The sequence below is a fragment of the Nothoprocta perdicaria genome, unplaced genomic scaffold, assembly GCF_003342845.1.
Source record: "Nothoprocta perdicaria isolate Ctin4 unplaced genomic scaffold, notPer1 scaffold_121, whole genome shotgun sequence".
In the NCBI taxonomy this organism is placed as follows: domain Eukaryota; kingdom Metazoa; phylum Chordata; class Aves; order Tinamiformes; family Tinamidae; genus Nothoprocta; species Nothoprocta perdicaria.
The window spans coordinates 1,036,408-1,047,727 of NW_020454328.1; the positions used below are offsets into that span (position 1 = coordinate 1,036,408).

The following is an 11,320-nucleotide window of genomic DNA, read 5'->3' on the forward strand; positions in this document are numbered from 1 at the left end:
GGAGCAGGTAGGAGCCGGGCTGGAGCGGAGCCGCCGCCCCGGCGTGGGCGGGACGGGGATGGGCGCCACTCCCGGCGGGATGCGCGGGGCTGCCCGAGCCCGCGGAGCCGGGAAGGGTCCGAGACATCCCCATGGGGACCCCCTGGATCCTCATCTGCCTCCCCCGGGGTCCCCATCTCCTGCCCTGGGACCTGCATCCCTCCCCCTCCCGGGGGAGGCACCAGCACCCACGATGTCCCCTGTCTGCCTCACCAGGACCCCCAGGGTCCCCCGCCCGCTGCACCCAGACCTCCATGGGAGCAACAGGGCTACTGGCCCCGCGTCCGCTATGGCCAGTCCTGTCCGCTGGCGTCGCCTGCAGAGGCCCCCATACCAGGTCTCTGCTGGTCCTCGAGCTCCTGGTCCTGGTGGGTCTGGCAGGGTGGCGACTTGGGCACCCATGAGCGCCCATCCTGCCCCATCCCTGGCCATGGTCTCCAGMCCCTGGCTCGGTGCAGGGAGCTCAGTGGGCAGCAGCAAGGGGGATGTCCCTGCTGTGCCACAGGTTTCCTTGGCTGCCCTGGCAGTGCCAGCTCCCTGGGAAGGACCTTGCCGGGAGCCAGGCGCGAGGCCGGGGGTTCTGCTCCGGAAAGGGGYCGGGGGCAGCACTGCAGGGCAGCCACAATGGCAGCAGCGGCGCTGGGTGGGGGCTCTCGTGGGGCTGCGTCTCTTGGTCTTTCCTTCTCTCCCGCTCCTGCTCTTTCCCAGCTGTTGTCCCGGGGGAGGGTTGTCTCTGGGGATGCGCTGCTTGTCCCTGGGCATTCCCAGTGCGGCAATCCAGGCCTGGCGGGTGATGTTCCCTGCTCCCGCCCGGCTCTGCGCTGCCTCTCGTGCACCGGGGTGAGGGGGCTCAGCATCCTCGGACCCCGGAGTGACGCCCGAGTGCCACCGCGCGCTGGGGACGTGTGCAGAGAGGGGTGACACCCATGGCAAGACAGGGCAGCTGCGGGGCCGTGTGCGGGTGCACACACAGCGCGGGYGATGGGCGCCCATGCACCAGCCTGACCAGATCCCTGGGGCGCTCGCTGGCACCCACCCCCGCAGCAGCAAGAGCCGGCGCGGGGTCCCCCCGCAGCCCTCCCAGCCTGGGGGGCCGCTTCCCGCCGGGAGAATCGCCCTCCACGCGCACCCAGCTGCAATGCAGAGGAGCTCCCGACGCAGCTGCCGCCTTCGTGCCTGGCCCTGCCGCTGCGCCGGGCGCCGCGCACACATCCGCGGTGCCCGCGTCCCCGAGGCCACCAGGGACCACCACCCATCCCAGCGCAGGGGACGGATGCCCATCCGTGCAGGAGCCCCCCTGCCCGCTCCACGCTGCCTGCGCCGAGCGGGGGGCTGCGACGGGGGCTGCCGCCCACCCCGTGCTCCCCCCATCTGCTCTCCCGCTCCAGCCGCTCCAGGCTGCTCTTGTTTATCCAGGGCCGGAGCAGCTGGCGGCGAAGGAGGGGTCTGGGGCCGTAACCCTTTCGGCGCTCGCGGGCGGCTCAAAATGGCTTCGCGCGGTGGCGTGGAGGAGCTCTCGGGTGCTGGCGGCTCCCGGCGCCTTGGGGACGCTGCTGAGCACCAGGGCCGGGCGCCGCCACCGCGGCGCGTCCCCAGAGGCGCCGTCCGGAGGGTCCGTGCGGCCTCCGGGGCTGCGCTGCCGCCCCGCGGAGCGTCTGCAGCGGGGACGGCAAAAGGAGGTCAGGGAAGGGCCCCGCGCGGCTCTTTGTCTGCGGCGCCCGYGGCTCCCGCGCCGGGATGCGGCTCCGACTGCTTTGCGGCCTCCATTTGTGCCCGTTGGAATGGGCAGCAGGTTGTGGCAGAAGGGGACGGTGCCCTGGGCAGGTTGGACACCTTTGGGGCTGCAGTGGTGATTTGGGGGATGTTGTCTTTGCAATGGCCCAGGATGGGGGGGTAAGACGGGGACAGCCAGGTATCCCTGGGGAGGTGGCGAAGGGGAGCCTTGGGGCTGGGATAAGGCCGGCAGTGAGACAAAACAGAGGAGAGGATGGAGCATTCGCTGCTCCTTCTCCTCCCAGCTCGGCATCCTCCGACCATCCGCTGGGATCGCGCGCAAGGCGAGAGGACGGGAGCGCTGCGGGTGCTGGTCGCGTCCGGGCGCTTCTTGGTGCCGGCAGTCGGGCTGGGCTGCCAGCTTTCCTGGAAAGCCGCTCCGGAGCGGAGGAGCCGCACGGGCTGCCAAATCCCTGTGGCCGGGCGCGGAGAGGGCAGCCTGCCAGCGCCGCGGCCGCACGCCCGGCTCCTTCCCGGCCTTCCCTCCTCTTCTCCCTGCCCAGCTCTCCGCATAGGAGACATCCTGTTGCTCCTGCCCGCCTGTTCCCGCCGGCTGCAGCCAGGCTAGATCCTGAGGATGGGAGCTGCCTGAACCCTGCTCCGGCCCCTGGCATTGCCCTTCTCTTCCGCTGTGTGTCCCAGGACCGTCCCCCCGGGAGGCATCCAGCTGGATACCTGGCAAATACGAGTCAGAGCTGGGATGTTGGGACTCGTGGCCACTACCCGGCTGCATTTTCGGTGCTGGGTTGTATGGCCGGAGCTTGAGCATCCGAAGGGTCTAGTGCCAGCAGTGGGGGGAACATGATGCCGGATGCTTCCCGCAAGTTCCCAGCCTGGAAAAGAATCGTGCTCAGGGCAGTCCCTGCTCCGTGTCCCACACGAGGCTCCACCAGCAGCTCCCAGGATGCTTCCCGTGGGGCCACAAGGACCCACGCGCTGCCTGCTCCCTCCAGCCAGCACCATTCCCACTCGCTCCGCCTGGCAGCATTCCCGCAGCATTCCCGCTGTGTTCCTGCGGCGCCCTTCCCACTCCCGCTGCCGGCCAGTGCTCCGCCCTGGCGGCACCAGCGGCGTTTCCAGCGCCCGGGATGCTGCTGACGCCGTGATTTGCCTGTGGTTGCTTTGCTGTGGCTGCGCGCGACGCGTGCGAAGGGGAGCGGTGCCCGGGATAACCCCGGGACACCCCGGAGACGGGAGTCGCTCTTGGAGCGGTGGGGCCAGAGCCCGGCGCTGCTCCGTGGCGCTCATCCCAGCCGGCCGAGCTGCGTGACGACGGCTCCGGCATTTATTATTTTCCTGCCCTTGCTGGGTTTTCCCGAGCGCTCTAAGGAAATCCGTGTTGACCCAGACGGGGAGCATTGGGTGCGGGAGACGTCGCGGGAGGCAGCTCTGCCAGGCGGCCCCCGTGACAACGTGGTCTCTGCCGCCTCCACGCCCTGCCCGCCGCGCCGGCCCCGTCCGGCTTTGCGGCTGTTTCCTGTCCTTGTGCCTCCCGTTTCCTTTCGCCCTCGCTCCGGGTCAGCCTTTGTCCTGCCCTCAGCCCCAGCCTGGCTGTTTCCCGTCTTCATGTCCGTCTGTGCCAGCCCCGCTGCTCCGGCCCTTCCCAGCCCTCTGGCCTGGYATTTCCTGCCCGTTTGTCTGTCCGGAGTCATCCTCTTCCAGCCCTGCTGTTASCTGTCCTGGGCCTTTCTCTGTCCTGTTGTCCCGGTCCCACTGTCCTGCCATGTCACTTCCCTCTGTGCCTGTCCCTGTCTGTTCTGCTCTCTTTCCTTGTCCCTCTGTCCTGACTAATCCTACCCTGGTCKTTGGGTGTCCCCTGTCTGCTCTGGTCCCAGTCTCTGCCTGTCCCGGTCCCATTCTCTGCCTCTGCCTGTCCCAGTCCCTGTTTTGGTCCTTGTCCACCCCACTCCCAGGTGTCCCCTCTCCGTCCCAGTCTCTGTTGGTTCCAGGTCTGTCCCTGTTCAGTCTCCTGCCTGAACSAGCCCTTGGTCCCACTATGACTTCTGTGAGCCCCAGTACTGATCCAATTGGCCTTGTGTCAGCACCTGGTACTGGTTCCAGTGTGCCCCCCGCCTGTGCCAGCCCTGGTACTGGTCCCAGTACCGATACTGCTCCTGCTGTGTCCCCTGCTCGGGCCAGCTCCATCCCGTTGGTGCCAGCGCTGGCGCCGCTCGCGGGGCCCGCGGCGGTGCCGGAGGCGGTGCCGGTTCCGGAGCCGCCCGTGCCAGCCCCGGTGCCGGGCCGGGCCGCTGCGGTGCCGCCCGCCGGGGCGGTCCCTGCCGCGCCCCTCCCGCCGCCGCCGCCCGCGGGAGGCGGAGCCGCAGCCGGGACCGGGGCCGGGGCCGCGGCCGGGGCCGGCCGAGCCCGCGCCGCGCCAAAGCGAGCGGAGCCGAACCGAACCGAACCGAGCCGCGCCGCGCCGCCGGGCCGGGCCCCGCGCGCCCCCATGAATGGCATCGCCTTCTGCCTGGTCGGGATCCCGCCGCCCAGCGCCGCGGTGAGCGGCACCGGCGGGAGCGCGCGGAGCGGGACACCCGGGGAGGCTGCGGCACGGGAGCGCTGGGGACGTGGCGCTGGYGGGGCTGGTGGCACTGGGAGCTTCGGGCGTGGCGGGGACAGGGTTAAGGGATGCTGGGGGCTCGGGGGGGAAACGGGAGGGCCTGGCTGCCGGGCTGGACGAGCAGGCGGAAGCGACGCGGACGCGGCGGGAGCCGGATCTGCCGGGGGAGCTGGCACGGTGGCTCGGGGTGCGACCGTGGGCTGGCACTGGGGCCAGCAGCATGGCGGGATTTGGGGCATTTGGGGGCCTGGCTAATGGCCTGCAGCTGCAGTGCGGTGACAGAGGGGTGGCAGGCGCTCTGGTGATGCTGGGCTCCTTGGGAGCCTGTCAGGACCTCAGCGATGTCACTGGGATTGGGAAAAGCTGATGTCTCGGGGGCTGGTACCAAGATCAGGGGGGTGTTGGAAGTGAGCAGCACGTGGGGCTCATCCGAAGCCGTTGGATCAGGCAGGCAGCGCCAGCCATGGCGCCTCGTTCCTGGGCACCCACTGAGGGTGGCGTCACGGCCGGAGCGAGCGGCCACGCGAGGCCCCAACGCCCCAGGGTCCCCGTCCACGCGGCGGAGCCGGTGGCCGCCCCCGAGGCCCCCGCGCCCTGGCCCCGCTGCAGGCTGGGGGCTGCCCGTCCCTACGAGCCCAGCAGCTCCCCCGGGAGCTCCCGCCCSACAAACAGGCGCCCGGCTCCGCTCGCCGCGCTCCTTGCGCTCTCCCCCCGGCTCCGTGCGCGGCCGCGGGGCTGGCGAGGGGCAGGCGCTYTGCTCGGGGCGCCGGGCGCAGCGGGATGCGGGCGGCAGCCTGGCACGGCGCCGGCTGCTTCGGCGGCGCCCGCACGTCCTCGCCCCGCAGCTGAATCGGGCCTGTGTTCCCCGGCTCCTGCTTATTTGAACTTGGCTGCTCTGGCTCCTGCGCTGCCTCTAATCACCGGCCTCAGCCTTAATTGGGGCCAGGGCGATGTCGCGGGGCCGGCAGCGCTGCCCATGTGGCGGCTGCGGCTCCTTGATGCATTCCTCGCTGCTGACTCTGCCCCAGTGTGCGCTGGCGGGGGATATTCGGAGAGTTTTCGAGGCTTTTAAATCCTGGCCCTTTGTCCTGCTGCAGTTTTAGGAGYAGAGGGGATGGGGTTTTGCCCCCTACAGTCGCCCTCGAGTTGCCTCCCCTCTGGACAGCGCTGTGCAAACCCACGGCGCGAAGCTGGTGCCGCCGCGTGCCATGGCCGCCCRGCACATCGGGGCTCTTGCGCTTTGGCTACTTATTATTTTTTTCTTTTCCTTTCTGAACCTTGAACTTGCAGGACAGGAAAAGCTGGTGCTTGGGGTTGCTGCTGCGGCAGCGGCGGCTGCGGAGCGGGCGGAGGCGGCGCGGGGCTCCTGCCGGCCCGGCCGGCCTGCTGCCTCCGGCCAAACCTCGGGCACCCAGCCCGGCCGCGCGCTCCGCTCCCGCCCCCCCGTGCCAATGTCACCCTGGCACCTCTGCTCGCCTTTGGGTGGTCATTTTAGGGGATGGCGCCATGCGGATGCAGCGGGTCCCCAGCCCGTTTGTCACCTGCGCTGCACGGTGACAAAAATGCAAAGAAACCCCCAAACGGTGCGAGTTGCTGTGGGATAGGGCTACTTGGAGCAGGGACTGCCCCGGTGGGCCAGGTCTCCCACGCTTTGTGCAAAGAGCAAAAGGAAAAGGCTGGGGAATCATCCCTGGGAGCTGCTGAGCCTCTAGAACAGGCTTTAATTCTCATTAAAGGGAAAAAATAAGATCAGGTTTCAGGTTGGTGCCGTCCCATTAATAAACCAGGCTTGTCTTTAGCAGGCAGCAAGACCTGATTTTAAAAAGAAATGGAGATAAGCGACCTATTTTAATCATTCAAATTGGAAAACATCCACCTGGCTCCCCTGTGGCCCTGGCAAATCCGGCTGGGTTTCCGGGGCACCGCGGGGTGCGGAGCGCGGGGCAGTGGGAGCCTGGGCGCTGGCGCGGGGGCACCTTTGCCGTGGGGCTCGGTGCCGGGCGGGTTCCTCCTGCTCCGTGCGAAACCCGGCGGCTCCGCAGGGCCAGCACCTGATGCAACTGAATTCCCCGCGGCTGGAGGACGTGGCCCGGGAGAGGCGGTTTAGCAGGAATGGGGGGCGTCGGGGCGGCTTCCGCCGTGTCGGAGCGGCAGGATGGGGATGGCAGGGGCTCCGTGGCTCCCCCGCGCACGGCTCCAAGGGCTGAGCAAGGGGAAAATGAGCCCTGGGAGCCGCGGGGGCAGCCGGGCCACGAACCCCCCCAGGGGAAGGAGCGGAAACCGCGGCCTGAGTCATCAGAGAGGAGCAAAACGAAGCTGCGAAGCAGGCGAGAGGCTGCGCGGGACGAGGATGCTGCTCCCAACTCCGTGCTGCATGGCCCAGCCCGGCTTGCCGGAGCATCCTCGGGATGCAGCTCCCAGGCGCGGCCRGAGCCGAGTGGGCTCCCGATGGGCAGCGCGCGGGGCGGGTGGCACCGGGGACAAGGCGCTATTGTGGCCGTGCAGCTGGCGCCAGGCGGGACGGGCAGGCGGTGCAGGGGGGTGCGTGGGCTGCAAAAACGCGCTCGACGCTCGCGACCGGGGCCCCKTGCGAGCCCCGAGGGGCAATGGGTGCTGTGACCACCGGGGCCCCGTGCGAGCCCCGAGGGGCAATGGGTGCTGCGGGGGTCCCCGTTGGCGCAGGCCATGGGGGCGGCCGGCAGCCTTTGCTCTGACCTCGGATTTTCCGCCGTGGTGCCGCGGACCAACAGGAGCCGAGCGCAAGGTGCCTCTCGGAGCTGCCGGAGGAAATGGCTCATTGTTAGCCCCGCTGAAAAGAAAAAAAAAAAAAAAGAGAGAGACCCAAAAATCACAATAACGAGGCCAGCTTCTATTTGTGGGTTTCCATGGGAAAAACAGGAAATGGGCTCCTGTTACTTTTCTAGGGTGGCTGCCGCGAGGAGGAGGAGGAGGCAGCCCCTCAGCTCCTGCCCTGGCCCCAGGGCCCCGTCCCGCTGCCCTGGGACAAAATTCCGGCTTGGTTCCTTCTGGACTCGGTGCTGGGATGCRCCAGCCTGGGACCTGGGGCGCCGGGGAGGGCACCTGCGCTCGCCCTGGCCCTTAGAGCACCCATGGACCTGGAGGAGCTGGCTGCGGAGAGGAGGCTGCTGCCCTGTGTGGAGGCTCCGTGGGTTCTCCAAGACTGCAGAGGATGGGATCCACAGGCTGTGGATTTCAATGTGATGCTCCCGGAAAGCCCGAGCATCCCCCTGTGCCCCAAGACTGGCGGCATGGCAAGGTCGGGAAAGGGACCGAGGTTCCTTAGCTGGTGATCCTCATCCTCCTGGCTGCCAAAAAGGCTCCCGAGAAGACGCTGTCAGGATGAAAGTTTGTGTTGGGAAGGAACCCGGCCGCTTCCTTCCCTGTGTTAACACCCAGGCTGCAGCTGGAGCAGTGTCAGAGAGCCGCTTTGCTGCTCCGTGTGCGGCTCCGTGTGCTGCTCCGTGTGCTGCTCCGTGTGCTGCTCTGTGTGCTGCTCCGTGTGCTGCTCCGTGTGCTGCTCTGTGTGCTGCTCCTTGTGCTGCTCCGTGTGCTGCTCCGTGTGCTGCTCCGTGTGCTGCTCCGTGTGCGGCTCCGTGTGCTGCTCCTTGTGCTGCTCCGTGTGCGGCTCCATTCATCCGCGGCGCTGCCCCCAGCCCTGCTGAGCGGCCCATGCTTGTGTCCGGCTCCGTTCCTCCTTCCCAAAGGAGGGGGGGTTCGGATGCGGGGTCGGGTGCTGCTGACACCAGGTTGTTCCTGGGTGGTTACAGCACTCCTGTTTCCCGGTGGGATGCGTGTCCGCTCCCAGCCCGCCTGGTGCCCGGGGACGGGCACTTGCTGGTGTGTGCAGAGCAACAGGCGCTCCCCGAATCCCCGCTGAGCTGCAAAGCTCTTCAGCCGCTGTTTGGGTTAATGAGAATTAAAATCCTTTCTCCTGCAGAGCGTTAATCCGGCCGGGCTCTCACCTGCGCCATCCTGCTCCACAGCTTCCCCGCTCCCAGGAGCATCCCTGCTCTTGGATGGAGCATCCCTGCTCCCTGGAGCATCCCTGCTCCTGGCCTGAGCATCCCTACTCCCCCAAATGCCCCAAATGCCATCTTAGCCCTGAAACCTGAGCTCGTGCCATCCTGGATCAGGAATGCAGGACTAGGATCCATCCTGCCCTTTCCCTCCAGCAGCTGGAACACACTGCATGGAGGAGCAGGGAGGCACTTTCCCTAGAAGGGCCGAAAAATGGTTATTATCTCAACACAACTCTCTCTTCCTAGAAAATCCTATTAAAACCTCATTTTTCTGGCCCTAATCTCAGCTCGCTGTGCGGAGGGATTAGGGTTTGCCCTTCCCTCCCTCCCCCAGCCCTGTTCTTTGCTAGGCCAGGCTCAGCTGGGAGCAACGCCGCTTCCCAGGCCCGCCAGGAGCGGGAAGGCAGCAGCTCTGGAGCTGCTGGGATGGATGAGAGGAGGGCATCGGGCCAACCTGCTGGGTCAGAGCGGCATCCCTGAGACCCCTCAGTGTCCGCTCTGTGTTTTGAGTGGAATTTTACATACCAGCTGATGGGGACAGTTGGAAAGACCCCCTGGCTCCATCTCCCCTCCTATTCCCGTGGGGATTTGCTGTCTGCAGCGGGGGGGTTACTGCAGAGCCAGCGCGTCGTGGCGGTGTCAGCCCCGGCAGCTGCCTGTCCCTCTGTCCTTTATTCTTGCCCAGAGCGTGACGTTATCCGYGCTGCGCGCCGGGGTTAGCGACGCTCCCGCCGGCCGGGGCCACAGCTGGGCTCAGTTTCCTGGCAGAAACGGGGAGAGAAATGGGATCCCGTGCTGTGCCAGGAGCGCAGTCCCGCTCGCGCAGCGGCAGCTTCGTACCGAAGCGCAGGGTAACGCCRGGCAGGAGCGGAGAGAAACGGATTGAAATGAATGCAAGGAAGCGAATCCCCTCGGCGCTGTTAATGCGTGGGGTTGCACGGAGGAGCCGTGGGGAAGGGAGCCGGCAGAGGGCTCTGCAGGCTGCGGCCGCGCTTGCGTGCGCGCCGTGCCGTGCCGTGCACCATGCACGCCGTGCCGTGTGCTGTGCCATGCGCCGTGCCGTGCATGCTGTGCCGTGCATGCTGTGCCATGCGCCGTGCCGTGCGCCGTGCCGTGTGCCATGCCGTGCGCCGTGCCGTGCGCCGTGCCGTGCGCCGTGCCGTGCGCCGTGCCGTGCATGCTGTGCCATGCGCCGTGCCGTGCGCCGTGCCGTGCGCCGTGCCGTGCGCCGTGCCGTGCATGCTGTGCCATGCGCCATGCCGGAGCATGCCGGGAGCTCGCGCCGTTCCCCCTTGCTCCTGCTTGGCCCTGTATTTAGGACACTCCTGTGCACAAGCGCGCTGGGCGGCCGCCAAGCCAGCTCGCATTCCCGGGGGGAATTGGCCCCGGCCAGCGTGGCCTGACCTTTCCCGGGCTGTGCCGGGGCATCCACACTGCGTTTCTCCAGCACCCAAAACCTACCGATCCCCGTGGAGCTGCAGGCTGCTTTTTCCCTTTTCCCCTGCTTTTGGCAGGCAAGAGGAGAGCGAAACCCCCCCTCTCCCGGCAGCCGTGCCCCGACCTGCCTCGCTGCTCCGGCTCCGCAGCTCAGCCTGCCGGGACACGCCGGAGCGGCCGCCCGGGGCCACGGCAGCTTGGAGCAGAGGCTCCCGCGGGAGAGCTGGCCGGGACGGCTGCGTGGCCCTCGGCGTGACAAAGGAAGCAGCACGGATTTGTCTCCCACTCTTCCCCTTCCCGTGGTTTTCCTGCTGGAGCAGAGGCAGCTGATGGGACAAGCTGGGGTGCTCAGGCAGGTCCCTGGGGCCACAGCTGCCACCCAGCCAGTCCAACCGGCCACTCGCTCCAGCCCGGGCTTGGGGCGGGCGCTGCCTGGGGATGCTTCAGGGCAGGGATGGGCCGTGCTGCAGGGAGGACACTGGGGACCTGCGGCATCTGCCATTGSGGGGTCTGTGCAAGCAGGGGACAGCTCCTTGCTGGGGTTCAGTGTGTGCTCAGGACCCTGTCCCTGTCCTTTGACTGCTGTCAGCCCAGCCGTGCGAAGCGAGAGGGCAGCGGGAGCCTCCTGGGCTGCCCAGCCCTGCTTTGATGGTGCCGGGGGAGTGGGAAGGCGCATTGGGAGCTGTGGCTGCGCGGAGCGGAGCCCCCGACCCCGCGGAGGGCTGCAATCCCAGCAATGCCCGGCATTTCCCTGGAGCGGCCGCACATGCCTCCCAGCAGCCTGCAGAATGGCAGGAATGCTGYACGGGAGCTCCCGGTGCGGGGCCATGGCTCAGGGATTGCGGACGCCCCTTCGGCACCCACAGCCCTCGGTTCTGGGCGTYTGGGGGCTCCGTGAGCTGCGATTCAATCCAGGGCTGTGCAGGCTCCTGCCGCCTGTGACTTGTTGTCTGGAGAACAAAGAGCCCCTGGCCCCAGTGCCCCTGGGGTCCCCCACCCAGCATCCCAGCCCGGAGACACTGCATCCATCCCCATTGAGCTGGAAAACGTGTCTCCTGCGGGGCCTTTGCTGGGTGCTGGAGCTGGCGCTGGGCTCACAGGGGAACGTCGGGTGGGAGAGGCAGCTCCCAAGCCCCTGTCTCTCCCCAAGCAGCTTCCCAATGCGCAGGGCCTGGCAGCAGCTCYGCTCCCTGCTCCCTATCCCAGGACGAGATGCACCCCAGCTCCGCTATCCTTGCTCCCGGTGCCCATCCTCCCTCCCTGCYGCCCTGCCCGGGCATCTCCCTCCGGAAAGCCAAGGGAGGAAGGAAAGAAGGAAGGAAGGAAGGAAGAGGCCGGGCGGGAGAGCCGGGAGGAAGCGGGGACGGTCGGATGCTGCCTGGGGCCATGGAGGAAAAGCGGGGGAGGAATGTTAAGGAAAAAAAAAATAAAAGGAAAGTCTCGGCGAAGTGAAACTCGTGGCGGGGGGGCG

General features: G+C 67.6%; 1 protein-coding gene across 1 annotated transcript in view; it reads left to right on the forward strand.

Moving 5' to 3' along the window:
• Positions 1–4,258: 4,258 nt before the first annotated feature.
• ARHGAP23 (Rho GTPase activating protein 23) overlaps positions 4,259–11,320 on the forward strand; it is a 24,256-nt gene continuing 17,194 nt past the window's right edge. The window contains exon 1 of the mRNA XM_026054398.1: positions 4,259–4,309. Coding sequence (XP_025910183.1) covers positions 4,259–4,309 — 51 coding nt within the window. The remainder of the gene's footprint in view (positions 4,310–11,320) is intronic.